Here is a 27,969-nt window from a genome sequence, read left to right on the forward strand (position 1 = left end):
TCATTTTATTTTGTGTTCAATTCAATAATGGGAAGTTGGATCCATACTGGGCTGAAGAAGTGACTCTTTTTTTCCATCTCCTGCAGGTGCAGTTGCTTGGAGAACTCTTACAATGTATTGGATGTCAGTTTGGTAGCCAGGAAGTGAGGAACAAGGCGTGTCCTGATTCCTGACACCGTTATAACATGTGTTAAGATGCTACTAGTGAGTAGGGGGCTCTATGAAGGTTATATTATAAGTCTCGGCAGTCTTAGGGGGGATTTGCCCTACAAAAGAGCTTTGACGCTGAATGCCGGGACTCGCCTTTCATCTATACCTTTTTTGATGTGGCTCTTCCTCTTGGTAACAAAGTAAGTTACTACCGGCGTGTCTTTGTCCTGCTGATGGGAGCACCGCATCAGAACCAGAGATCACAGGTTTATCAGTTTGGTTGGCTTTAGTTATTAGAACTTTCTGCAATTTTAATAATCATCCTTTTTGGGGGGGAAAAACCTTAGTGGCAATTTAATTACTGATCAAAAATGTAATATCCCGTTAATTTACTGATCCAAAGATTAGCTTAAAATAGACTTTGCCCCACAAGAGAAAGAAATGCATCTCACCTCACTTTTTCCATTTAAGACGAAAGATCTCCTTCTGGACATCCCCGCAAAGTCCAAGTTGAGGTAACAAGATCCATGGAGCAAAATACTTCATCTCAAATCATTTACTAAAGCCTGTGTCTCGTGTGCGTGTCCTTTAGCGAGCACGGGCTGCAGGTGTAAGTCCACCCTAGATCATGTAGCATTAGCAGCCGCTGCCATGGCCCCTTTCAACAGCTTCAGCGCCGCCGGTAACTGCTGAGACACAGATCCCTTTCCCTAAATGTCAGCCCCTCCGGCCCGCTGCTCTCGTGTGTCTTCAGTGACCACATCAGAGTAGAAAATAATACACTTTAGTGCTTTTTCAGTACTTACAGAAGCTCGTTTTATCTCCCTGTATCTCTCTCTCTCTCCCATCGCACTGCTTCATCCCTCAATCCCCTCAGGTTGGGAATGACAGCTGCACCACTGTGGACAGGTCACATTTCTTAGACTGGCCCCCTCCCCCTCAAACACATACAAGCTCCCTTTAGATACAGTTATCAAGCAGTGTGTGTGTGTGTGAGAGTGAGAACATCCCTTGGGACATTCCTTTAAAGCGCGGCCTGTTGTTTTTATCGTTCAGGTTTAGTTTAGGGTGAAGGGTTCAGGACTTGATTATGTCAATGCGTGTCCTCACAAAGACAGAAGAACCGTGTTATGTTTGTGTGTGAGGGACGGGCAAAGACAGCGCGTGTGTGTGTGTGTGACAGTTGGAGTTGCTATAAAAAGAAAGCCTAAGAATAGAGACAGTGATTCACACAACTGGAGGGCAGTGATATAACATTACAATGCGATACAAGTGGTTGGATCATTTGCAGTAGTCACAGTAGAATACAATGCTTGAAACATTTATACAACAGAGGCCTTTTGAGTTCATATTCTTTCTTATTAGTTTTGCATGGGTTGTATCCGCGTTGTTGCCGTGTCTACAGATGCTACTTTTAACCCATTTTAATTATCATAACAGTGGCTAAAGATATATCCATTTTTCCACAACATTGTTGTTCCTTCATTTCATCGTCAGCCCTTTGGATTGTCAGGTGGCTAGCTGGTTCACTTTTTTCCTCTGATCAATAGGCTTTCTTTATCTTTTTTACCATCGCGGATGCATCACTTAAACACATATTGTAGACTGTTCTGTCTACTTTTCTCTGAAATCCCTGTTTTGGTTCATCCACAAAATAGAGGACGTATGTAATTAGTGAGTGCAGTTAGTATCTGCGAGGGACAGGAGTTGAGATGTTGCTATTTGTTTAAGTCTCTTTAAGTCTTTATTCCCAGTTTCCCAAAGAAGAAATCGGTTCCAACTTGTCTTCACTAAGCTGTTCACTAAGAGGTGTGACAACACTGAGCAAAGCTGAGTTTATCCTAGCTACACTGAATTACACTGTATAGCAGATACGTAAAGCTCTAATGATAATATCACGAGTACCTCATTTTGGATTGTGTTTGTTTTTGGTTGCTAAGTGGGATGATAATAATACTGTTTTGCTAACAGTTGAGGCATTAACAATCATATAATGATTATTTTCTTATATCCTTCTATCAAAAGGCATCCAATTGTTTTAATCAAACCCAGCTGTTGGTTTCTCCCAAACACATTAAAACATTTTGTGATGTAATGAATCTTTAAAAACAGTGAAAGTAACAGTTGTGTATTTTTATTTTTGCACCGTACGGTACATGTTTTGAAAAAAATATTTCTTTATATCCTGTGATGAAATGAAAGATGCAAAAATAGAATTCCTAAACAAATGTTGTATATAATAATAATAATGTAACACATACATGTTATTTTAATTCTTCAAGTACATGCAAGGCTAAATTAAGGAATAAGGCAATATAAAATATAATATGGATGTAATTTTAATTCCAATTGAGCTATTTAAGACTAATCTTCATTAAATCATTGGCACAAACGTTGCTGTTGGGAGTACAGCAGAAATCAGTGGAGAAAGATGAATTAAGTTGTGTTGTAGTATTTTGTCGCCATCTTCTGGTCAACACGACGACTTGTGGGATTAAGCTTGATTGCCTCAATGACAACAAAAGGCTCAAGTATCGAGCTAACGTTACAGCAATGCTAATTACTATTAGCTCAAGTTAGCATTAATCAATCAATTCATGTCCGTGTAAGCAATAGCTTATATGCAGCTATTAGCTAAAGTAAAATTCACGTTAATAGTTATTTGCAAAGCTAACTTGGTATGAAATGAAAATAAACAACGTCAGGTTACCTTAGAACGTTAGCTAACGTTAGTGGCTAACATGTTAGCTAACGTTAGCACAATTAACGTTTAGCGATAACCGTTAGGGGGGGTCCGTTTGCTGACTTTGTGACACTTCTCTTATGTTAAAACGTTTTTTTTGCACATTATAAAAATGAAAAACATTTGAGCGACACAAAAAAATTCAAACAAAGTGTTTCTCTCACCCGTGAGACGTTTGTGGGGGGGGTGTTGTTCAGGTTAGGTCAAGCAGGTCAAGGCTGGCCAGATGTGCTGACGGGGGCACCGCAGTGTATCACCGGAAATGCTGTGTTACTCTGCCGATGCTTCATTTTCATTTTGGAAGAAACCCACTTACTGTATTACCGGTTTGTATGATATTTGCAAATGAATGAGGAGGTTTCGGTGCATGCCAGCGCGTAGTTCTCTGAGATACACACCTCCCCTGACTTTGACACATACCACGTGACACTTATATTAAAGGGAAAATCCATATTCTTTGGTCTGGAATGGGCTGGGCTTCTTTCAGTAATTCAACGTAAAGGGTAAAACTAATATATTATATAGATTCATTACATGCAAAGTGAGATATTTCAAGCCTTTATTTGATATAAATGTGATGATTATGGCTATATAATAATATACATATTACATTTATGTGTTTTCAAAAGTGCCATCAGAAGTGCCCTCATCCTGCAGGTCTCACTTGTGATCGCTCTTACAAAGTACACTTCAAGCAAATCGAATTTACTAGTTTAGTTAATGCAAAGATATGACGAAATGATGGCAAATTGCTACTTGTTCTCTGTATGTTGCTTTGTTATTTGGTAGTATTACATGATTACATTAGGCTTATTTTTTGTGTTTTGAGTTTCACTTTTTAGCCTTCAACCCAATCTCACAAACCGATGACAAAGAAGAGGTTATGAGGTGAAAATTATAATAAACTTAAACCATGAACGAATTACTCTTTTTTCAGTGCAAGCTTCCTAATGTTATGCATTTGATGAATAGGAAATTGGATGGTTAAAACCAAAGCATCTGTGAACATCTGGTCTGTGGCAAGTTAAATAGCTGATTAAATGTTCCACAAACACACCACACGAAAAACTATTTCTCCGAGACTGATTCAAGGGCAGTCTGATAACGCGGCCTCGTCACGGCTTCCTGTCAAGTAGACAAAGACTTCTTCTTTGATTAGAAAACAGGTGTGTGTTAGATATGGCCGGTCTGCACCATTCAAAATTCTCTATTACAGGTCACAAATGAATGTTTCCAGCATCATGAGGGCGGTAAAACAGCACACACAAATATATCATTGTGTAACCTACCATGACAGCTGATAATACAAAAGATGCATTATTTAACTAACGTGATCAGGATTATCTATGTACACATGTGTGTGACAGTGGCTAATTTCCTGATATTTGTTTAAACTGTAAGTCAGCTACGTCGACCAAAAGCACCTCCGCAGGATAGAAAACATTCGCTCAACACTGTGTGAAACAGCCGCAGAAAAAGATAATGCCACCTCACAGCCGTCAAGGCCGTCCTTTGCTATCGTCCACTCGTGTGTTGGAAACAAGACGCTTTCACACCTGGCGGGGGTATTTTTTGGCACACAGCAGAATCGAGTAGTCGCCCCCGGTGCAGCCATGGTGTCCTGTGCTCTCTTCGTCCTGGGCCCCCTGTGGGTCCACATTCTGACACAAGCCTGCGCGGGCGACGAGCTGTCCCGCGAAGCGCTGCTGTCCTGGTTCGCAGGGCGGTTCCTGGAGCGCCTCGGGCTGGAGGAGGCGCCGCCGGCCGCGGCGGAGGTTCCAGGAGCGAGGCCCGCACCCTGCAGGGCCCCGAGGACCAGCAGGGCGGTCACCCACCCGACCCCTCCGACCGTGGAAACATCTGAAATCATTCTCTTCCCCACTTCTGGTGAGAAGCTTTGCTCTCTAGTTTTTTTTTTTAACAAAGCAAAGAATGTTTTAGATGTTATATTGATATTAAACATGAATACATTTGAGTTAACTGGTGTCCTTTCAGTTTACGTTGTAGCCAAATTGTTCTCATTCGTATTTGTGAAAAGAAGTGTGTTGATCTGAAAGAGCCTGAAGCCTCCTCCACACAACAGAAAGGAGAACAATAGCAAAGCAGCCGACGCCACTGACTGCTTTTCTAAATCCCTTCTTTTTTTGGCAGACTCATTCTGCGCAGAGTCAGACGCCAGCAGCCACTTCACGTATCGCTTCCAGCCCTCCACCAACAACCTGGAGCTGCTGGTCACATCTGCCCACTTCTGGTTCCATGCAGGCGAAGCAGCGAACTCCTCCGCCCAGCTGTTCGTTCAAACCTCAGCGCAGCGGCCTCTTCGGCCCGCCGGGGCTCCCTCGGAGACGAGCCCGGACGGGTGGATCACCTACCACCTCGGAGGAGACCAGCCGGCCCCCGGGGGCGGGGGCCCCTTCCTGCTCCAGGTCCGCTGTGCGGCCTGTGAGAGCCACGCCGACGAACCAGACAAGACGCCCTTTCTCCACCTGCGCACTCGGCCTCGAGGCCCCGTGCGCCGGCGGAGGCACGCGGCGGCGACCGTCCCCTGGTCCCCTTCCGCCGTCGGCCCGCTCCGGCGGCCCTCCGGGGAGGGGCCTCGGCAGAGAGACTGCCTGAGGGCAGAGCTGGAAATCAGCTTTGAGGAGCTGGGCTGGGCCCACTGGATCGTCCACCCGAAGCGGCTGACCTTCTACTACTGCCACGGGAACTGCTCGGCCTCGGATCGAACCACCGGCGCGCTGGGGGTCGCTCGGTGCTGCGCTCCGGTCCCGGGCACCATGAGGTCCCTGAGGGTCACCACGACTTCTGACGGGGGGGCCTCGTTCCAGTACGAGACGTTGCCCAACATGACTCCTGAAGAGTGCGTTTGTTTCTGAGCCTGGAGGCCTAAAGGGCATTTGTTTTAGAAAAACTAAGTATTTTAGATACCACTCAAGACGGAAGAAATGTGTAGTGACAGATTAAAGCTCTGCATTCAACTAGTTACTAATCAGAAAGAGTTTATTAGTCAAGTATAAATGATTTAAAAACATCCTGACCTATAGATGGCAGTCTTTGTCTACATTTACCTCACTTCATTTTACATCAATACCTTTAACATAAGTCTGATGTCTGTTAAATTAAACTGCTTTGAATAAAGCTGTTTATTTAATATCACAAATGTTCTTTTGTCCCACTAACACCAAAAAGATTCATGTGCAGCTACTTTACCACAAAGAGTCGAGTCCAAAGCATTACTTTGAAATATATTTACTCTGAAGAAAAAAATCTCGTTACAAAAACTACAAAACATACAATAGACCATCAAAATATCATCTGCAAAATGGAATGTCGTACCCTTCTACAAGTAACAAAACTGGAAGTGAGATTACAAAAATACAGCATCAAACTGTTCATTAGCAACGTAGGTTTATAGTTTCATCTTAAGACCATCGACCAGACAAGGAAAGAGACCCTCGGTATGAACACAAAGCTGTTGATCAAAAGCCTCACCATGAACCAATTATACGTGTTTACATGGCTCAGCTTCAGCAGCCAACAGTCATCCTTTTCTCAGCTGGGTGGAGTTTGTATTCCAGGATACATGAAAGCATCCATGTTTCTGGGTGGTGCACGTCAAGTGCGGAAAAAAAGAAGAAAAAAAAAAAAAACATCACCAAAGAAGAATGTGAATGTCAGAAAACAAGGAAGGAATTTCATTGTTGGCAGAAGGCAGATGTTTCCAGTCGTTAGAAAACAAAAAGAGAAAAAAAAGTGGAATTTTTCTTTCGATTTCCACAAAGATGAACTCTGATACATTTTTAAATTGTACATTTAGAGAAGAGCTGTACCGACTGTCGCATTAGTGGTTTCAACACTTCCATCTAAACTACAAAAAAAAAAGTACATATTCTGGAGCTTGGGAGAACAGTCAAACAGCTACTAGTAAAATGGGCTTTAAATTAATCGAGTAATTCTTGGAAATTCTTTGGAACATTTCCTGGCAATAAATTCAAGCATTTCCCAGGTAAACATTTTGACAGAGTTGAGCAAATACACAGGCGTCCAAATTGTCAAATATTTCTGAAATTGTTTGGATTGTGGATAATAAACATCAATAATCCCCAACATCACATCTGTTTAAATCAAACATGCCTCATGTGGTGCAGGTCAGGTCCAGAAAAGACATTCGCAGATTCTGTGTGACGCCGACAAGCCTCCACAAAGACACTTTATAAAGGGAGAGCCCCTCTTCGGAGTCAACGACAAGTACACTGTGCCAGAGACGGTTTAAAAAAAAAAAAAAAAGGATTTGATAATCCTGACAAGGTCTGAAATGGACGAGGATCACTGAACGGCCACAACAACAACAACAACAACAAAGAGGGGGCGGGAGAACAGGGTCAGCTGAAGGCACACGTTTTGGACAAGGGTCATTTTTTGACTCACCTAATACTGACAAGAGTATCACACATACATAGACAAACAACACCACCCCCCCCTCCTCCCTCCATCAGTGGTCTGACTGCACACCCCCCCGCATGTGTAAAGCCAGGAGGAGTGGAACAGACGGCTGGGGCACGCTCAGGCTTGTACTCCTAGGAGAAGGAGACACAAGAGACAAATATTCAGCAAAGTTGAGTGACAAGGCGCTTTGCTGACCTGAGGTCAGGCCTTATATGGAAATGAATCACAGCTATGGTGACAATAGAGCCAAGTGGATGGGACAACATTATCTGAAAATATTTTGGTAGATTTAACCGATTCTTAGTCTCAAATTTAACTTTAGCACTTTTAGAAATGGTCAGATTACATCAAATTGGTTAAATAATAAATGATTTTCCATTCTTAGTCCAATTAAAAACACAAGGTAGTTCATCTTTAAACACTGGAGGTTTGGACACCCAACTGGATTCAACCCGCTGTAAAAAGCTCGTTACCCTTCTCGCTCTCTTCCCCCTGCTTTTCCTGGGCGAAGTTGAGGCGGTTCTGCTCGGCGGCCATCTGCGCCGCCGTGTTGCCCTCGGGGCTGCTGCTCCGGGACGGGTTCCCCTCGTCGGCCTGGTAGGCCATGTCCAGGTGCTGCTGCGCCAGCTTCAGGTGACCCCTCAACCGCTCCAGCTCCCTGGACGAGGGCAACTCCCCAAAACTCTCCCGCCCCGAGTCCCCCAATGGGGAGTCCCTCCGCTCTCCCTTCCGTTTCCCCTTTTTCGCGGTGGCGAGGTACCGCGGGGGGCCCGCGGGCCCGGAGCGAGAGGCCGGCGGGAGGCGGGTGCGAGAGCAGAGCGCGGCCCGCCTGCGGAAGGTGTCGTGGATGCCTCCGACCCCCAAGTGGAGGATTTCGAAGACTGTGAGGAGCAGGCAGAGGAAAGACACAACGTACATCACCAGCAGGAAGATGGTCTTCTCGGTGGGGCGCGACACAAAGCAGTCCACAGTGTGCGGGCACGGCGAGCGCGTGCAGACGTAGGAGGGCATCACCTCGAAGCCGTAGAGGACATACTGGCCAAAGAGGAAGGCCACCTCGAAGGAGGTGCGCCAGAGCAGCTGGCACACGTAGACCTTCATCAGGCCGTCGCGCATGATCCGCCGACGGCCATCGTGCTTCTTCACCGGGCCTTCAAAACAAAAGAGACACACTTGGTTGGAACCAAAAAGAACATCTGGGCAGGAAATTGGAACCGCTTGTGATGCAACGTTGCTGCCGTGGCCACAGTACTTTTTTCTGCCTTGTCGGGTTTCTCCTGTTCGATCTCCTCGGCGATCATGGGGTCTTCCTCTCCGTTGTCTTCGGCCTCCTCGTAGTCTCGAACTGCCCCGCGGCTCACGACGGGCACGCTCTTCTTCTGGGCCCGGGCGGGCCGGTACTCGCTGTCCTCCGTGCGGGCGATCTTGTGCATGGCGAACCCCAGGTACATGAGTGTGGGGGTGGTGATCATGATCACCTGGACACACAGATGACACGACATCGTCTAAAACCGCCGCCTGTAGGTGTCGGATTCAAACCGGGCGCTGTTGAAACGCGACGCGCTGCTCACCTGAAAGATCCAGAATCGAACGTGAGAGAGCGGCGCAAAGGCGTCGTAGCACACGTTCTCGCAGCCGGGCTGCTGCGTGTTGCAGACAAATTTACTCTGCTCGTCGTAGTAGATGGTTTCCCCGCCGACGGCCGTCAGCACGATGCGGAAGACGATGAGCACCGTCAGCCAGATCTTCCCCACGAAGGTGGAGTGGTTGGAGATCTCATCCAGCAGACGGGTGAGGAAGCTCCAACTCATGGTGCCGAGGAGCTACGGATCTGGAGCAGAAAGACGCACTGGTGTCACGAGCAAGCCACTGGACTGGAAAGTGTACACGTGTCCTAGGCCCACGCATCCACACAATGATTAAAGAATGCAAATGAAAATAGGGCCTCAGCCACAGGCCGGAGAAATAAACACAGCCACATGCTGGGTTGTAATTCGAGGCAGACCTCTTAGACACGCAGGTATCCATGCGGAACCGACACAACAAACAGTCCGTCCCGTTTGTCCCGCTAGCGGTTTGGTAAACCAACACTCTGCTGAGGCTTTGGACCGCAGGAATTATGACACTCGAAGGCAGTGCGTGTGGTTACAAAGTTATTTATTTCCTGCAACATGGCGAGAGGTTGCCCATTTAAAATGATTTAAAAAGCCGCGTGTGACTTTATTCATTAAACAAACATTCTGCACTCGACTACAAGGAAACAGGGTGAAGCTTGGAAAATAACCAGCCCTTAGTGACTCATTGGGACAGGACAAGGCTGTGGCCATTCCAAGAATCTGTGGGCACGTCTGGACGATAACTCAGGCCCTCGCTTGCCAGGTTACTCATCCATTCCTACGAGAGACCTCTCTTTGCGTTGGCACCATCAGACGCGGCGAGGACCGACTTGCCCGAGCTCGAAAATTACAGGCCTTCAAAACACTTGTCAGATCTAAAATTAAGTCGGAACAGTTTACTCGCATCACATCCAGAGAGGCTTGAGATGGCTGCAGCAGCATCTGATCGGTCAGAAAACAGGCCGCGCGCCTCCACGGAACAGTCAACAGTCCACTCGCCGTGGTGGGAACCGTTGATTGTTTGAGGATGAAGACTTTGTGGCCCTGAAATAAAGACTCAACAGCAGCTGGGGGGGGGAACATCGCTTTAACCAACCGTATAATAAGAAACCCGACTCAAGGTGTCCCTAGATAAGCCGTACTTGGTTCAATAAGTAAATATAACATTTCTCGTGAATAAAATGTGGCCGTGGATGAGGCGGATCGTCCCTTTAAACCACATCGGTCGCAGTTGCCACCGTGTTTTGTTTCCTTCTCTTGTGTTTTGATGCTCAGCCTTCCCGTTAAAAGAGTTGAGGAGACGACCAAATAACTCTGTCATATTGTTAGAATTACATTGGAATTTGACCTCTATGGGGTTCTACCTCTGTATTGGCCAGTTATATCAAACTACAAAGAAACTTATCTCCTCGCTCCAATTTCTTGGAACTCTACACATGCTGATACGACTTGCCCTTTCAAACAGAGGTGAGAGATGCAGGATTTCGCCAACGGACTAATGAGGACCTGCCTAATGTTGGCCTCAAAGCGCCAATTAAGTCGGTCAAATGTCCACAGGGGTCGGTAACCTGGAATAGTGTTGACTTGATTCATGTTCCAAATAAGGACAAAAATCAACCTACGAGAAAAAGGTTGAGCAAGTTGAATGTGTACGTTGTGAGACGGGCATTTCTTTAGCGTCTTTCTGTCAATAGATCTGAAAGGAGTCGTCTGACGTGGTGCCAAGGGCCCAGGACGGGGTTAAAGACTCACTCCTCCAACGGGCCAAATGCACTCAGCAGAGATGTTTAAAGCTGGGAAAAGCAGTCACCCTCTGACCCTGATAAAGACGAGGACAACAAAAGAAGATCCCACCAAACAATCTATTGGATTTGGACAACCTGGTTTACGAGCTCAAATAAATGCAACCCCCCCCCCCAAAGCAAACCAACCAAGAACGGCTTTCAAACAGTAGCTTATTTGCTCATATGGGCTCAAACCAGCTCAAGTGATTTAATGGCGCAGATGGGGGGGGGGCAGACATTCCTGCCTAACCAAAAGCAGAGCTGGATTACGAGGGTCCAGGGAGCAGACAGAGGGCACATGAAACCCCCATGCAGTCTGAGGAGCGAGAACGCAGCACCGACAGATGCCAATCACTGCTCCTCTGGGACCAAAACACGCTTTCGGACTTCGAGAGACATCCTAAAAGTCTCCGTTCTGTCACGAACACGCTGTTAGAAGAAAATCTGGGGAAGTTGGAAAAGCCTGTGCGGAGTCGTTTTGGAAAAGCGTGGCGTCCAGAGGTGAATTGGATGAATCCATCACCAAGAGTCACAAACACATTGAGTTTGGAAAGTTTAAACCACCAGGCGATTAGTTGAAAAATTGCTCATTAAAAACACAAAAAAGGAAAATCACTGTAATGCTTTCGGTCTGCGGTGAGAGTCCATTTAAACATCCAGATGTGGCAGCCGGTCATCTCCTCTGGTTTCACAGAAGTCTTTAAAGCGCTTTTATCAAACTGTGTGCAGCTATAAACAGACACTTGTGCAAACTTTAGACGTGTATTTTGTTCTCATTTCACTTTGAGAAACTATCCGACAGGCGGAACCACGCAGGGACTCACCGCACTGTGCCACGCGTAATCCCAAATCTCGTTCCGCGGGACCCGCTTCGGAAGATTCCGACCAACTGGACAAATCAACAGAGGATCTGTGAGAACGGAACCGGAGCTGCTTTTACAAACTTTCACTTGCCGCAAAACACCAATCTTGTGCGTCCCGTTCCGCGTGGCGTCGCGCGCTTAATTGCTCCACCAGCTTTTCCTAATTAGCGCGCGCTCTCTTATTGGCTTCTGCGTGCGTCTGCGTCCGCGTCGGTCCTCTTAGTGGGAGCCCACGCAGCCCGCATTGACCCCCTATGTGTGGGGATCCCGAACAAGAGGACAAAAGAAAGATCTGTGATTCCCGCAGGCTCCTGCTCTCCTGCTCTCCTCCTCCACCTCCTCCTCCTGCACCACCTCCACGTAACGCGGCCCCAAAGGGGAGGAGGCCCCTCGCCTGAAACCTGAGATCCACGACTACCGTCCGGCCCTCCTCCCGACGGGGCTGTGTGAATCCGATCATACGTTTTATAATATGATGATGCTCCGCCAGGTCCGCGCACCTCCGGGGGGGGGGGGGGGGGGCTGGGTTGAAGGAAATTAAAGTGAAGCCTTTACCTTGATTTGGCACAAACTCATGACACCCAAAAGGACTAAAGGACATCTGTATGATATTGATTTACGTTGATTTCATGGATATTTATACAAGGAGATATGGATGCACTTTATTAAGACATCTCCATATGAACCTAATCCAGCTGCCCCACATCAGTAGAAAGAGGCTCTAATGTTTTTTCTCATATTACTTGCATGGAGAATGTTTTCCCAACCTGCATCCCTTAGAAAAAGTGGAACCACTTAGTCTCTCTTCCTGGGACCCCGTGTTGCCCTCGGACCACCAGGCCCACCGTCTGACTGTTTCCTCGGATTGCCACAGATCTCTTGCCGCCATGCACGGTGCAGCTGTGGCACGTCTCAGGTGAGGCCGTGTGACGTCGAATCCGGGCCGGATGTCTGCAGAGTCTCCACGACTGGATCCCAGCTCTGCTCCACATGCCTCGCAAACCTGAGCCAAAGCGAGACACGAACTCCTGCACCTTGCATCTTTTTATCCTCACTCATTGACGGAGAAACATAATGAATCTCCGATTTAACCCATGGATTGTTTGTCTTAAGACATGCTTTGTTTATTCCCCCCCCCCCCCCCCCTCGTAGCTGTATTAAATACCACTGAGTTATGGCAGTTGATGCGTGAAGGGTGTGACAATTAGGGCTCCTGAGCTGAAAAAAATTACAATGGGATTATACAATTTAAGCCTCAATGGAAATCTCATGGGGCTGAAAATTCCTTTCTCCACCCCTGTAGTGAATATATTAGCTGCTTGAATGAGGCCAGGACTCACTGGTACTTTAGCCCCACCTGCACGGCCTGAAGCCTTTCCTCCCCCCAAAGAAGGTATCCTGGCAGCAGGACTCCTGAAAAATGTATGGAAAATTTACCACCAATACACGGAGAATAGTGAAAGAAAAAAATGCACGCCATATTAAAAACATTCACTTCACCATTTACTGGCTCAAGCACCGACCCGCTTTCCTTTCATGTAAACTATACACTTCAGCCCTTATTTAACCCCAAGCATCTCTCAACAGACCAAGATATCCTCATTTGTAAAAAGCTTTTCTAGACTTATCTAGTCAAACAAATAATGAAAGCACCATGCACGTGGTGTGCACTCTGCTGCTGGTAAGACGTACCACCTGACTCCCACTCCAGCACTTAAGATTGTTGATTTATGCTCTAAATGTTCCACAAACCCAAACAAGCTGTGGGGCACGGGTTCTTAACATGAAAGATTGGTGATCCCATAATTCCAGTGTCTGAACGAGATGAATAAATAATGCAGCGTAGGCAAAAGACCACGAGTTTGATCAAGCAATCAAACAAGCTCTTCCGTCACTGCCAGAAATCACGGAGTGATCAAGTAGAGCCGGCAAAGACAGCAGCTGTTATTTAGCACAAAAGATGGTCCAGTGTGGGAGAAGCCAACATGAGTCATTCACAAGTTTCCACGGGTCGATGTTGAATGTACGACGCCATAAGCTCCATAAGGCTTTTTGTGACAAAGTGTTTGCAGGGCTCTGGTTCACTGAAGCTTAAAAGAAACTTTTATTTTCCACCACAAAAATAAATGGGTCGCTATTCAAGTTTCTGACAAAGAACCCACACAAAGAAAGACTTAAATACTTTGCTATTCACTAATACACGTCACACATCGTGGCTCATATAAAAATAAAGGATCCATTTGAAAAAAAATGCTAACAGATAAAAAATGAAGTTACAGTTTAATCTTAGTCTGTGCATGATTTTATATATACATGAACCTCACTGTAGCAGAGGTTCTCCATTAAGTGCTTAACCAACATCATTTTAAACAAAAACGTCCCAAATGAATGCAAACAAAATGGTTCCCACTTTCTGGCCATAAGAACATCCTTCTCTTTCAGGTCCCATTCCAACTGGGACGCATCCTAAGATCTCAACTGGGGAGTGAGGTGACCCTCGATGACCCCGCCTGCAGCCTCGGCCTATCGGACGCCTCTCGGGCCCCGCGTGGAGCGCGTGATGTGGCGCCCTCTCACTTCCCAAAGCCCGGGTCACTGGATGCTTCAGTGACTGAAGAAGAAGGGCCCCCCCCCCCCCCCCCCCCCCCCAAGCAGGTCATCTGGAGGATGAAGGATTACGCAACCAGTGCTTTTACCGCCCTGAGTGCCACGTGAATGGGCGCCGTCCTCCCCGTGATGGGAGCGGAGTGCAGACGCTTCATGTCCGTGAAGCACACGGGAGTCGTTTTCATTCCCTGACCCCCGGGTGGGGGCTCGTGTGCAGTTTCACTCCGAACATCGCCTCCCACTGGGCTCTGACCCAGGCCAGCAGACCCTGGAGCAGCTCGCCGCTCTCGGAGCGCACGCACCACGTCTTCTCCTGCTTCAGCGTCTGCGGGGGGGGGGGGGGGGGGGGGGAAGTTGGTTGCGCAAATACAAAAAAAAAGAAATCTTTTTCGATTCCTTATGAACAAAGCAGTAACCTCGTCGTAGAGCATGATGTCCATCCTGCACTGGTCAGAAGGCCACAGCTGCACCGCGCTGACGCAGCTGATGGGCAGCGTCTCCAGGACGGACACGCCGCCGCTGTGGGGCTCCTGGCTCTCATTCCCCGTCGGCCCGCTGCCGCTTTTCCTCCACTGGTGATCCTCGCGCAGCAGGTGCAGGGTCTCCCGGGTCGCCAGGACGGTCAGCGGCACCCACATGTCCCCTGGGGAGAGGAGGGGTGGGGGGGGGGGGGAAACTTGGAAATCATTACGCCCATGGTGGAGGGGAAATCGCTCAGTCGGCCTTTGACCCCTGGCGTTACACAGTTTGGAGCAAATCTAAAGAAGAGTTCAAGTGTTCCTCTGACTTAGCAGCCCAAACAACAGCCACGTGTGTGTGTGTGTGTGTGTGTGTGTGTGTGCGGGTCTTTAACAGGCGCCTCACGTCACTTTCACTCTCTGGCAGATCTTACTCTTCCTGCATGAAATCACTATAATTACTTTTAGTTATTGTTCCACCATTTAGAATATGTCTCCCGGCACTTATTTCTTCGGTTGCATTATGGTTGTGATTTTATTGCGGCTTTCTTCCAGCGAGCTGAAATGGAATGTTTATGATCCACATTTCCCCCAGAAATGGCTTGAGTTGCCATTACCCACACAGAGCCCCACTATAAACCCAGAGAGACAGCAGCATTGAGAGTAATCAGCATGAACAGCACTGATCTTTAAACCTTTCTGCGGCATCACACACGCGACATGGTGAGCCTTGAGCCACTTCTTAAAACGGTAAATATAACATTTTGCATGTTTCGGGAGCGTCCGTGGATTTGTCACCTTGCAGAACAAAAGCCAGAATGTAGAAAAACTGCAGCTGGCCCTCCTCCACGTCTGCCTGGATGTCTTCACACACCAGAGGCCTGACGGATGAAAGGAAACCAACGACATTACATGTAGGCGCTGCAGAGCTAAAAGGACGCGGTTGGCCGGCAGGCGCTCCCATGCGGTCTCTGCTGGAAGCACTTCCACATCACAGCAACAGCAAGGCGGAGGGGATAATTGAGATAATAATAGCTGACAGAGGTTGGATTGGGAAAAACACACAGAGTGTGTTCCTCTGGGAATGTTTGGAAGGCTTTGATTGAGCAGCTTAGTCTGGAGCCTGAAGACCAACGACAGGTCTGAGGTGTGTGTGAAGATGCTGATCCTTCTGTCAGCATCACGTCTCCTTCTCTGTGTCCCCTCTAGGCGGGACTCGGGTGGAAAGGAACCGAGGATGAACCACATTTGTTTATCCCACACATTCTCCTCTGAAATAACGTTTTCAATAAGATAACAACATTCCCTTTTGGAGAAAGTTACCATCTTCTCTACAGCGAACTGCACCATTCAGCGCCACACGTGTTACAAATTAAGATGCGGTTTAACAGTTAATTTAGTGGTGCAGCTTTACAAAATAGGGCTGATTGTAATCAACTAAAGATGTGCCACATATGCGCAGAGCTAGAATTCCCTTTAACTCGCACCTCCCAACCCACGCACTAACGTGCAAAACAAATGCAGTCAAAGACGGCGGCCATGTTTTCCCTGCATCTGGACAGCAGCGTGCGTACCAGAGATGGTGCCGAGGGCCGAGTCTGGTGGTGGAGATGGACATCAGCTGGCTGTCGGATTTGTGAGCCATCTCACGCACAACTCCTGAGGAAATAAGGACAGAATTACAGAAAGATATTCATTCCAAAACGTCTGTGAAATCATCCTTCAAGAAATAACTGCCTCTACGCACACGATCATACCCATTAAAGTACAGAGAAGGTGGAGTACATCCTAAAAATGTCCCGCCCAAATATTCACGGACTAGAAAACACAAAAGCCAAACTTGATGCGAGACTTCTTCTTCTTCAGCCATTGTGACCACGGTAAGAAAGCCCAAAGGTCTCTAGTTGCAGGTGTAAGATTTCAGCCTCGCTGGAGTCAGTGGGTGAGAAAGTGTTGGGGACACAATGTGCTGGGTCACGCTCCCATTCACCGGTGAGCAGCGAGTCATTGGGCGTGACAGCGGGACGGGGAGGATACCAGCGCCGTGGCTCCACTCTATCCAGTCTGAATAGACGGGATTTTTTTTTTTTATTATTAAAAGAGAAAAAGGACGGTGGAAGATGTCTCGTTCATCTCCCTTTCTCACGCTTTACAAAAGCACTCCTGCAGGCTGTGAGGAGGTGTTAAAACTAAAAGTCAAATACGGTCTAAAACCATGTTAACGGAACAAAAGGTCCGGGGTGAGAATGTTCTCAGTAGAGCCCTCACACCTGAGCCTTTGGGTGTCTGAAATGAGTTTCCTGGGGGCCGAGACGTCGGGCAGCGGAGGAGAAAGCCGAGATCCCAGCGGCTAAAGAGGTGGCGTCTCATGTCCTCTCGCTTTGCTACTCCAAGCCTTCGGGGCTCAGATAACTTCGAGAGGAACACAATGAAGTGAGGCAGCACAACAGGAGCCTCTTTTGGCCGCAGAGGTCCGGACGCCTCGCCTTATCTCTCGTGTGTCAGTGAAGTTGGGTCAGACCCGGTTGGTTCCTGTCCCAGTTTCAACCCCCCCTCCCCCCTCCCCCCTCCCTCCCTCACCCTCGTCCACATGCCGACTGAATTTCACAACAGCTGTTTTTGGAGTTCATTTGGCGAAAGAGTTTTCCATAATAAGTTAAGCTATGGTTGTCTTGAAGGATCAAAGGGAATGCAATCATCAGAGCCCTGATGTGAATCCCAGTTATTTCCAGATGCACCTGAAAGAAAACCGCTGTTCACACATCCGCTCCGTCCCGGCGCGCAAGCTCCATTTTCAGCTCCTCACCCGGACAGTCAGATGATCGGCTTGATTGTGTTTGAGTGACAGCTGTCAGAGTCCTCTGATCGGGTGGTGGTTGCCTTGCGCCTGTAACATGTGACACAATGTGACAGAATACGTCACATGGTCTGTCATATTGTGCTACCACTGAGCAGCACTGCGTTTCAGAGGCTGGAGGTGGTCAAATTCATTTTCCATATTTTTCCAGACATTCCTGAGCCGAGCAGGAGCCCCCCGTCTAATAAAAGGTTTTCCTCTGAGCTGCCAGTCCCCCCCGCCCTTAAAGGAACGTTGGTCTGGGCCGGATGTTCTCAGTCTGACTGAACCCAACGCAGAGGGGGGGGGGGGGGGTTTGCGAGGGGAGTGTGTGCTTTTAAGCAAGAGGGACACAGTGTTCCGATGCCCCCCCTCTGGGAATCAAAACACACTGTACAACTTTACAGTAAATCCATGATAGTCCACGGTTTAAAAATCGGGTGAATTGTCCTTCAGACCACCTGAGGGAAAGTTTTTCTGCCCTAGTGAGAAACTTCCTGTTCCAAGTTTCTTCCATACATTGAAACAGAGACGTTTAGACTTTTCTTGTATTTGGCAGAGTTCCCTCTTACCTGTCAGCAGGGCAAAAAAGCGCTTGCAGCGTACACTGTCCCTCACGAGGAGGGTGTAGGCCGCTCCCACAAACTCCATGTGGATGCTCTGAGAGGCCAGTCCCACTTCGAGGAAGCTCAGCTCCGCGATGGGGTGGCTGTCCCGCTTCTGCAGCCAATCAGAGAGCTGGCCTCTGCTGGGAGGAAAACCACGTTCGGCATCAGACGGACCGACTAATCCTCTCGGACACTGCCAGAACGACACTTTAATGACAACAGGTCATGTATTCTCTGCATTTTTTTCTCTGCAAGTCACCACCTATCGTTACATTTGTGGGAATGAGGAGGAGGAAAGACACCACGCTCTGCAGACGCTGCGAGGTCAATGTGTTCTCAAGATGTGACCCAGAAACCTGTGCAGGTTGCGCAATATAATCCACATAAGTCACGGCAAGGGTGTGGGATTGCACAGCAGCATCAAAAGTGGGCTGCAGAGCGGCGGGTGCTCTACTCACTGGGTCTCCGCCGTCATTTCCAAGAAATAGATCCGCCGGTTTGACACCACCAGCAGAGAGGGAACCTGCCCCGGCTCCCCGAATTTCACAGCCGACATCTGGAGGCGCAGAGAAAGAGACACGTGACACGAAGCAGGAACGAGCATCGCGGTTTAAACTCCCGCTTAAAGTCCTCTGAAACAACAGGAGTGAAAGCACGAGTGAAACAATAGCATTACGCTTCTAAATTTGTGCCAGCGGCTTTCATCTCTAGCCGAACTGAAAATGGGAGCCAACTAACACAGGTTTGTGCCTTAATGCAAAAGGCCCCAAAAAACTGCTTCTACGCAAAAATGGATTACGTTGCCTGAGTGATTTTAGTGTTAAACTTAACAATTTAGCTTAGCTTGGATTGAACGACAAACATCATCTCATCCCCTGGTTAATATAGAATGTTGCTTATTAAAGTCACGTTTATTTAAAGTCACAGCGTTATACTAAAGGTGTGCGCTTGGCTCACTCATGCGTACCTTGAGGAAAAAGTGAAGCTCTTCTTCCGCCTCCTCCTCCTCCTCAAAGACCTCCACATCCAGGAAGAGCTGCAGCCGATGGTCCACCGCCTCATAGTCCTCCGTCAGCAGGTCCAAATCATCTGCAGATGAACAGTCGGTAAGCCCCACCACGTTCGGGTCCAAACAAGACGGGGGGCGAGAGCAGTTAGAGCTCACATCCATCAGCATGTATCAGCACTAAACTGGACGTACAGTACAATACTCTCACTAAGTCTTTTATTTCTTTCCCCAAATCATATGAGGCATTAAAAGTGAAGTTCCTGGCAGCGCTGTGGAGACTCGCATGTTTCTTGGCTTCGATCAGGCCTTCAACAGATTTTGTTTCACTTCAGCAGCCTGCAGCTTCAGCCAACAGCCCGCAGGCAGAAAACACATTTAAACGCAATAAATCCACCAACGAACAGCGCTGGAGCTTTTTTGAAAATGGATGAATGGTTGCAGCTAATGAAGGAGGACAAGGCGCTGACCTGCAGAGGCCAAAACAAACTCCACGTCTTCCAATTGGAGGGATCAGATTAAAGAGCCTTTTGAACCTTCAGAAAGACTCCTTTGTGCAGGGCGAAGGGTTCACACACACACACACACACACACACACACACACACATTGATTTATCTCCAGAGACCAAGCACTTTTTCAGAAAGACGAAAATTAGGACCTTTGCCTCACAACAATGGGTCGAGCACCGTGTCTCCAGTGTGAGACTGGTTTAGAAGGACAGAGGTCACGGCCCTGCAGGACGGTACCTCTCTGAGGCTCGTGCATGGCAGGCAGATGTGGGGGGGGGGGAAATAAGATGCCGCCTCGAAGGACTTCTGTGCCACACAATATCCGCGGCATCCAAATACTTCCCGCGCCCCCCCCCCTGTTCACATTCAGTGACATTATAGTTGAATATATCTGAAGGCAGACCTACTGTCCTATTTTTAGAATTCTGGATTTGACAAACCATCATTCGGCTGCTACAGTAGAGTGGAAACCCACCGGTCGGGGGGGGCCTTGCTGCAGGTGGGCCTCGGACCCCCGGCGGCGTGCCCGTAGCGGCGTAGCGGTAGCTGCCGGCCAGACCGTCCTTACTCTGGTACTCCGCGCAGAGGCCGGATGAGTCGCCCTCGTCCTTCCCGATGAAGAAGGAGCTTCCCTGAGCCGAGACAAAGGTGGTGTCCCCCGAGACGAGGGTGGTGTCCCCCCCCGGGGCTGCGGCAGCTTCCCGGGGCGGGCCGCCGCCAACGCTGCCGTCTGCGCGCTCATCCTGCCGCGGCGAAACACATGAAATGATGAGATCCTGGTTGAATGGCTTTGTGAACAGTGAACAGGGGATTAGAAATGACCTCGTTTGGGCGCGGCGTGCTGTGGAACACGTCGAGGTGGTCGCCCTCGCTCTCCGGGGTCAGCGGGCGATCGATGGGCGTACTGCAGTAGGGAGTGGATTGGCCAGCCAGCTCCACCACATGGTTGCTGCCACATTCTGGACAAATGGGACTTTCTCCTGAAAAAACCCGGAAGAACATGGGAAGTTATTGCAAAAAAGCTTAACACTGGTACTGGCTAAAATAACTCAATCGCTTACAGCAAATAGAAGTTTCTCCCATTGTGGCCCACTGATCTGATATTAATTATGTTACAGCAGCATAATGTTTTGATCCGGTTGTCCAGACTCAATCTACTAAAGGTAAAACACTGGCCGTGAGGAGTTAAACTAAATCTCATCTGTGTCCATCTATACAACTTTAATGCAAGAAAATGGTGAAAACAAACGTGCTTCCTTGAACGCGTCATAGGGGTGAGGGACTTGTGTTTGAAATCTGCAGAGCACACCTCACCCAAAGCCACAAGCAAACAACCGCCTCAGTTCAGACGCGTGGAATTGTAAAAGGTATTTACTGCCTGTAACCCTAACAAAGGGAAGAAGCCCGAGCCAAGTAATCTCCCAAAACATCTGCTGAACAAAGCATGCCGGAGCAGGACCTAATGTCCTAGTGTTGGGTTGGCTTGAAGCGCATGCAGGTGGCTGCTATTATCTATACGCTGCTAACTATACAGCTGGGGACTCAGCGGCCTGGCAATGAAAGGGGAGAGATAACTCCTGGGATGCTTCACTCGGGCCCTGCGGAGCCCCACGTTTGTTTTGGGAAAAGAGTGCGAGCCCCGAGCGGATCTGCAAAGAGAGGCTGATAGTCACCAAGAGCTTCAACATCGAATCATGGGAAACGTTCCCGGTTTAAATGTGTGACCTTCCCTTTGCCGTCTTATCCCGGACTTTCTGCAACACACAGGAGCAGCTGACGCTACTGTGTGAAAGTACAGTTCTTAGTGGAGAAAAATGCACGCAGCGCTTTATATATATATCTTTTTTATAAAGGTTCCCCAGATTCCACGCTGCGTGTGTGTGTGTGTGTGTGTGATGAGGCTTGTTCGTTCTCTTTGTGCACTTGTATCTGCTGTCCACTGCTCCTCTACCCATGTGAACTTTGTAAAGGCCTTTAATCCACCAAATAAACCCGCCAAAGGGATTAAAAGATTGCTGCCAGTTTTTTTTTCACAAATTCAAAATAAACTGAATTGAAGGAGAAAACAGGCTTCTGTAGACGCAGATTCAGCCTCACCTTCGGAGTCGTCGTTGAACTTCGTCAGCTCCTCGTGCAGCTGCTCCGAACCTCCTGGTAGCGAGGCGGCCCCCCTCCTCATCCTCCTCCTCCTCCTCTCCCTCCCCCCCGCCTCCTCCCGGTTGTCTCCGGTGAACTCTGACCTGCAGCGAAGGCACTGCAGGCGGACGCAGCTGGGACGGCGCTCAGAGCGGCGCCGCTGGTTTTCCTCCAGCACATGACTCAGCACGTCGGCCAGAGCCTGGTCAGCAAAAAAAAAAGTTTTTAGAATAGTTTGTGTTATGTAACAGTGCAGAAGGAGGTCTGGTAAGGCGCAGACAGCTTGCTGCATGTTTGCAGCTTAAAAGAGCCGTCGCATCTTGGTGGCGCTGCGTAGAGCGTCAGAGGAATAAATGAAACCTGGAACCTTTAGGCCACAATGAGCGGCTACGGCTTGGTTGAAGGCGTTTTATTCTTCTCACTTAGTCCCTTAATGCTCAACCTGTAGTCGGCTTTCTGTGTTAAAACGTCACCTGGCACAGATTTTAAGACACATTTAAGTCGAAAGGTCGTGATGATGGAACATTTGCTGACGCAACATTCGAAGAAAGAAAAGGTAACAGAGTTTCAGCACAGGAAGCCTCAAGCGTGACCAGACCTGTGCTGAATGCAGTGGGTGGGTGTTTTTTTTCCATAAAAGTGAACGTGTTGCACCTTGTATGTGCTGTAAATCATGCATGGGGGTGTGTAGACAAACGTGCTCGGTGTGTGTGTGTGTGTGTGTGTGTGTGTGTGTGTGTGTCACTAACCTGCAGGGCCTGTTGTGGGTCGTCGTCTAGTAGGACGTAGAGTCGCCTCCTTTTCTCCCTGCTGATGTAGTCAAAATGAAGCTCCACAGCAGGAAGCATCTCTTCTGTCTCCTGAAAGAGGGAAAGAAAACACAATAGCTTTGAAATGAATATCAGAAGAAACTATGTTGATTTAGCAGTGTTTAACTCAATCAATAACACGTGATTACCACCCCTCTCCATCCCGTCTCCCTCTCACCCCTCGACTCCACGCAGCCTCAGTGCTCTCCACGCGGGCCAAGCTGCCCAGCTCCAGACGGCATCTCTCCCGGCCGTGCTGCATGTCCACCTCCAGCAGCAGGCGCTGTTTGATGCGCAGGAACACCTTGCTCCTCCTCTTACCGCTGTCCCCCGGTGCCTCGACTTCTCCTCTTTTTTTGTTGGGGAGGACACCCACAAGAAGGGGGTGACATAGATCCACTAACATGAAAAAAGAAGCGTAAGATCCTCTGCTTTCCAGTGTTGTGATTTTACAGATGTTAAACCACCGTACCTCCCAGATCCTCCTCTTCCTCCTCCTCCTCCTCCTCCTCTCTGCTCTCTCCACCAGCCGACCTTTGGGACTCTGAACGCGGCCCAGGTGAGCTCACCACTCCCGGACTCAGCACCAGGCCGTCCACCGCGCTGTCCTCCAAGCTCGGACCAGGCCCCTGGAGGGTGGAGTCGGTTTCCTCGTCCCCATCCGCGGAGGCCTCCGGTCTCGGCTCCGACGAGAGCAGCGGCGGGGGGGGGGCGTCCGGGGCCTCCCGGGGCGGTGGGGAGAGGCACGTGGCGTCGTTGAAGCCGTTGACGGGGGGTTGAGCTTGAGGAGGGGGCGGGTTCGCGTTGACGGCGGCGTTGGGCGATCCGTCGAGGTGATGCTGGTACCTCAGCCAATCCTCTCCCAGCTGGTCTCTGAAGCTGGACATGCGCTCAATCTCCTGCTGGTGGTGGAGGACGATGCCTGGTGGAGGAACATCACATGCAGCTAGTTCAATCTACGGGGAAGAAAACACGGCCATTGGGCAGAAATGCTTGTGAAACCTACTCTGTGAGGAGGAACGCAGCCTGCAACTGTAGTCGGTGTCACTGGGCTCGGAAATACTGGCCCGCCGCACTCTCACCTTACTCTGAAACACGCAGTCATTGGAAAAAAGGAAATTGAGTCACCGCATGCGGTTTGTTAGTATTTAACGTCCCAATAGATCAGCACAGAGTTCAATTCCTCACAAAGTAATTGACCACATTTTTACCTTGGATTTCTTCTTCCGGATGCGAGAGACGTCTCCAAATGACATGCTGTCACTTAGCTCCCCAGCACCGCTGGACACATCCACTGACACTTCTGCAGCCATGGCAACTGGAGGTGCGGGTTGGACCTGGACCATCCGCTGGCCTTGTTTGGTCAAAACCTGCAGATTATAAAAGATAATTTGGGCGTAAAACTCTAAAATATCTGCTTCAGAGTAAAAATAATAATTTGCTGCACTAGGATTAACATTGAATGACAAACTTACTGATAACTCAGACGAGGACAGCGAGGAGGCGTCAAGTTTGAGCTGGAAAGAAACAAAATTTTAAAAAATGTAAAACGTTTCTTTAGTTCACCAACAGAAAGATAATCCAGTTTATATTAAACTGAGTAAGACGAATTTTTGAAAAGACATCCCCTTTAAATATGAGATTTCTTTATTTTCTGACATTTTGCAACAGAGTAGAGAACAAAGTAGAATGTATAAATCTAGAAAGTAATCTACATGGCTAACAAATATGTTCCACTATTGTTATCTTTGGAGCTTCGGCATTCTTCCAGTTTAAAAAATGATACAAATGTTCAGCTGGAGTGGTTGCTCACTCTGAGGTTTGCGGCCTTTGGGGAGAGATGTTGGACGGTGGAGGTACGGTGGGTCTTCTGGAAGTACAGCGGGTTCCCCTCCAGGTTAAGCTAAAAAGAAGATGCATTATTACACAATATAAAATAAAAGTCCTAACAAACTGAACAAGATGTTAAAGAGTGATCATACTCCATCACTTAGAGCAATGTCAACGGATAAATGGATTTTGAGCATCTTTGTGTTCGGGGTTAAGAGGCCTTCCCTTAAAAGGCACCCACTTAAAGTTCAAACTATGCGACAAACAGTACAATTCTGTTTAAAACGAAAGCTGCATGTGTTTCCATACCGTGTGGAGGCAGTGCAGCAGGGACAGCGGAGCCAGCTGGGAGTGCTCCAACAGCAGGTTGTAGGCCAGATCTAAGTGCTGGAGAGAAGACAACTGCTCCACACCTGTTCAATCGGGGGGGGGGGCAGACTGTCAGGGACAAAGGTATGAAGTCTGCAGCAACGTCAGAGGAACCTGCCACTCCAATGTCTTTAAATCGCGGTGCTATTATACATATTACATCCCTGTGTGACGGGAAACAACAATCCAGGACATTCAATCTGATCTGCTTCCTGTTTTCTCAGGCTCACTCCTCCCCCTGTGATTTTAACCTTCTCCGTCTGATCTGAGTTGAGAAGCATAAAGAGAGTATCCTCATCACACTCGACTTTACCGTTAATGGTCTCCAGTTCGTTGTTTCGGAGGATGAGTGAGAGGAGTTTGGCCCTGGCACTCGGGCCCAGCGTCGGCGCCATCTGCAGGCAGTTGTAGCCCAGGTTCAAGTGTTGAAGTTCACTCAGAGGCTGAGAAAAAGGAACAAGGAAATAAGACATCGCCGGGAGCCAAACAAGGTGTCGTCACACGCAGAAAACACACATGAAGTTGAAATATAGTTGTGGGAACCTTTAGAAATTCAGCACACTCCTGAATCTTGTTATGGCTTACATCCAAGGACTTCAGGACGTTCAGTAAACTCTAGATGGAATGGAAAGAAAGCGTCGGTTGAGGTTAGTGAAGATGAAATGCGCTGTTAAGTCGTTAACAATGCACCGGTGTGTATTCGTCTCACTAGTGACTGGTCAAGGCAGACAATGGAGTTGTAGCTGAAGTTGAGCGTGTGCAGTTCCAGCCAAGGCAGCGCTAAGCTCAGGTCCCCTCCACACAGAGAGAGCAGCTCCTAAAAAAAACAGACACCCATTGCATAAATACACTGAGTGACACTTGCTGATGTATATACTGCATATTGACCCTACCTCCAGGGAGTCAAGGCTCTTTGAACAAGTAAAGACCTCCAACTGGGAGTAAACTCCTCTGAGTCCTTCCAGACAGTGCGGAGGGACTCGCTTCAGCTGGGGAGGAGGAGAAACCAAAGGGACAAGATAGCGGGAGACGTTCAGTGATGCAAACTGAGGAAGGGAGAGATGCCCTGAGGAAAATGAGGATAATAATGCAGATATGGTTCATACTCTACCTCCAAATATTTCAAAGACTTGAATGGGAAGATTTTCACCACAGACTGAAGTCTTATCCCCGGCGGGTTGATGAGCTGCGTTCAACAATCAGGACGCACAACATATCATTCATGAAAACAAGTAGGTAAATATGTAAGCAGCCATCCCTAACAAAAACACTTCCTTTCCCCCCCCCCGGCTCACCTTGAGCGAGATCGTCTTCTGCAGGACGTCAAACAGGAACTGCAGTTGTAGCAGGGAGGCGGTGTCGGCGGGGTGGGAGGGCAACGCCAGGAACCCATGCTGCTGGCTCCTGGGCAGCAAATACTGTTCAAACAGCCTGGTGAGCTGCTGCAGGCTGCCCGCCGCCAGGGTCAGCGTGCTGGTGCCGTCCAGCACCACGTCGCCTGGGGGGGGAGGGAAGGGGGCGAGGAGGACTCATACAGTGTTGCCTGGTACATACTGTAGAACACAATTATGTGAAAAAAACTCTGACAGCGTGTGTGTTTGTTTGTTTTGCATGAACTGCAAGACAGATACATAAATAATGTCTGCATGCAACATAATGAGCTTTTAAAATTGAGGATGAAGGACAAGCAGGGTGCATCCACTGCTGAAAACACCCATCTCAAATCCAGTTTGTTATCACAAGGTTCTCAGAATGTTTCACCCAATGACGTTGTGTCTCACGGATGCGGTACTTAGCGAACAGGTACCTTTGGGGGTAAAGTTAGTATCATCTAACTTAGTAACTGGAACATACCGTCATTCCTGAGGAGAGTTGCCAAGCTGGGTACAAGGGAGGACTGGCCACTGTGAGGGACAGCCATCCTGAAACATATCAAACAGCATGTCGACACAATAGCACACAATGCCATATCCTGAGCAGCGGAAATATAACCGTTAAACGGCACGTTTCAGCCGCTTTTATGGCAACGTTGGCGAGCTTTAGAATAGAAAACATCGCAACTGTCGCAGCTAACGTCAGCCAAGCTAACGCGAACTAGCTAACCGACTTTCTGCGATAGAAGCTTAAAAAACGGCATACCTGTGTAGTGACAGCCAAATAACAGACAGGTGATTGGATAAGGTAGCACTAAAACGTCTTCATTTTTGTATGTGAAGAAAAACAACGTCTATTAAGTGCAATGTGGTGGTTTCGTTGTGCAGTGTTCGGTGATGTTGACATTTTTCTACGTCACATGACGACTCGCCTGAAGCAACTACGGTGGCCCGGATTGACCAAAAAGCTACAGTCGCTCAAAATGACTTGTGAAATCTCGCCTCTCGATAATGTAATCGGCAAAATACACAAATACAAACATCCCAGTGTTTTGTTTGTTACTGGGAGTTAGAGCTTCGTCACATCTCGCTTGAAATTCTGAAAAAGAAGAAATCAAGCTGATCACCTTAAGACCAAACCAAAAGCCTGCATCCGTGTTTCCATCTTGCGGACTCCACAAAACTGATTCACAAATGTTAGATAAAGCTACAGTTATAAGGAAATTCAACTGTATATATTTATCTAATCTAAAAGTCACAATAAATATACTTTTTTTAACGAGTTGTGCTTGCTAATTTACGGTAGATGGCCACTAGGTGACGCGCTTTGGCAAGACTGCCAGACTGCCATCTACAGACATGAGGTAGTGCGCATGAAAAGTTCAATTGAGTCCTCCCTTCGATCAAATCACATGTTAAATATACATGGAATAAACAGGGGCACATATTTAAAGCCACAGCGCTTTAAAGACCCAATAAAGTGCAACCTTTGTGGTTTTAATAAATTCCAGCAGTTAAAATAGACCAATCTGAGTGTAGTACCACACATGTTGGCCAAACCATATGGGGCACCGACAAAGGACAGAGCTGGGGGGCAGACTGAGTGTAATCATTGCTCTGTTTGCATGGCTAAAGAAAGTGAAAACGCAAATTAAGTCCTAAACGCCATGTTGAGTAGAAAGACGGTAAATCCCCTTAAGAGGCTTGGGAGGTAGCGACTTTGTTACCGGAAAAACTGTCTGTAAATAGTGTAATGATGACATCAGCATTTAACCAGGCTGAGAGCTTCAACTTCTGGACCCTGAACCCACCCGTTTGGCACATT

At 48.1% G+C, this 27,969-nt stretch overlaps 4 protein-coding genes across 5 annotated transcripts in view; 1 reads left to right on the plus strand and 3 right to left on the minus strand.

Annotated features, from left to right (window-relative positions):
- LOC119221197 (striated muscle preferentially expressed protein kinase) overlaps positions 1-27,097 on the minus strand; it is a 59,145-nt gene extending 32,048 nt beyond the window's left edge. The window contains exons 1-14 of the mRNA XM_062561486.1: positions 26,911-27,097; positions 26,626-26,693; positions 26,067-26,269; positions 25,883-25,957; positions 25,665-25,760; positions 25,481-25,588; positions 25,315-25,386; positions 25,085-25,214; positions 24,712-24,815; positions 24,386-24,475; positions 24,048-24,089; positions 23,784-23,942; positions 23,579-23,660; positions 23,049-23,494 (exon numbers count right to left, since the gene is read on the minus strand). Of these exons, the coding sequence (XP_062417470.1) occupies positions 23,049-23,494; positions 23,579-23,660; positions 23,784-23,942; positions 24,048-24,089; positions 24,386-24,475; positions 24,712-24,815; positions 25,085-25,214; positions 25,315-25,386; positions 25,481-25,588; positions 25,665-25,760; positions 25,883-25,957; positions 26,067-26,269; positions 26,626-26,692 (1,674 nt within the window). The 5' untranslated portion in view covers position 26,693; positions 26,911-27,097. The remainder of the gene's footprint in view (positions 1-23,048; positions 23,495-23,578; positions 23,661-23,783; positions 23,943-24,047; positions 24,090-24,385; positions 24,476-24,711; positions 24,816-25,084; positions 25,215-25,314; positions 25,387-25,480; positions 25,589-25,664; positions 25,761-25,882; positions 25,958-26,066; positions 26,270-26,625; positions 26,694-26,910) is intronic.
- Positions 225-5,968, plus strand: inha (inhibin subunit alpha). Of its 2 annotated transcripts, none has more exons than XM_037477141.2 (3): positions 225-350; positions 4,477-4,780; positions 5,060-5,968. In XM_037477141.2, exons 2-3 carry the CDS (start codon positions 4,507-4,509, stop codon positions 5,767-5,769), a joined length of 984 nt encoding a protein of 327 aa, XP_037333038.2. In that variant the 5' UTR covers positions 225-350; positions 4,477-4,506; the 3' UTR covers positions 5,770-5,968. The 2 variants fall into 2 exon arrangements, with proteins under 2 accessions (XP_037333038.2, XP_037333027.2); XM_037477130.2 differs by having other exon boundaries at positions 231-350; positions 5,045-5,964.
- On the minus strand, positions 6,124-11,934 carry LOC119220682 (gap junction gamma-1 protein-like). The gene is made up of 5 exons (XM_037476860.2): positions 11,564-11,934; positions 8,911-9,170; positions 8,592-8,817; positions 7,813-8,490; positions 6,124-7,470 (listed from the first exon to the last, which is right to left on the minus strand). Exons 2-5 carry the CDS (start codon positions 9,148-9,150, stop codon positions 7,457-7,459), a joined length of 1,158 nt encoding a protein of 385 aa, XP_037332757.2. The 5' UTR covers positions 9,151-9,170; positions 11,564-11,934; the 3' UTR covers positions 6,124-7,456.
- Positions 14,246-17,214, minus strand: LOC134127017 (serine/threonine-protein kinase 11-interacting protein-like). Its single transcript, XM_062561595.1, has 4 exons — positions 16,242-17,214; positions 15,466-15,548; positions 14,626-14,852; positions 14,246-14,534 (listed from the first exon to the last, which is right to left on the minus strand). Exons 1-4 carry the CDS (start codon positions 16,310-16,312, stop codon positions 14,391-14,393), a joined length of 525 nt encoding a protein of 174 aa, XP_062417579.1. The 5' UTR covers positions 16,313-17,214; the 3' UTR covers positions 14,246-14,390.
- Positions 27,098-27,969: the final 872 nt, after the last annotated feature.

Source organism: Pungitius pungitius, chromosome 3 (genome assembly GCF_949316345.1).
Source record: "Pungitius pungitius chromosome 3, fPunPun2.1, whole genome shotgun sequence".
NCBI lineage: Eukaryota > Metazoa > Chordata > Actinopteri > Perciformes > Gasterosteidae > Pungitius > Pungitius pungitius.

Bases quoted from the DNA above. Each gene is read 5' to 3' on its own strand.
- inha (XM_037477130.2), top strand. From the start codon at position 4,507: ATGGTGTCCTGTGCTCTCTTCGTCCTGGGCCCCCTGTGGGTCCACATT. The intron at 4,781-5,044 runs GTGAGAAGCTTT...TTTTTTTGGCAG, and splicing joins CATTCTCTTCCCCACTTCTG to ACTCATTCTGCGCAGAGTCA.
- LOC119220682 (XM_037476860.2), bottom strand. From the start codon at position 9,150: ATGAGTTGGAGCTTCCTCACCCGTCTGCTGGATGAGATCTCCAACCAC. The intron at 8,818-8,910 runs GTGAGCAGCGCG...CTGTGTGTCCAG, and splicing joins TTCGATTCTGGATCTTTCAG to GTGATCATGATCACCACCCC. The intron at 8,491-8,591 runs GTACTGTGGCCA...TTTGTTTTGAAG, and splicing joins ACCCGACAAGGCAGAAAAAA to GCCCGGTGAAGAAGCACGAT.
- LOC134127017 (XM_062561595.1), bottom strand. From the start codon at position 16,312: ATGGCTCACAAATCCGACAGCCAGCTGATGTCCATCTCCACCACCAGA. The intron at 15,549-16,241 runs GTACGCACGCTG...TTCATCCGTCAG, and splicing joins GGCCCTCGGCACCATCTCTG to GCCTCTGGTGTGTGAAGACA. The intron at 14,535-14,625 runs GTTACTGCTTTG...CCCCCCCCGCAG, and splicing joins ACATCATGCTCTACGACGAG to ACGCTGAAGCAGGAGAAGAC.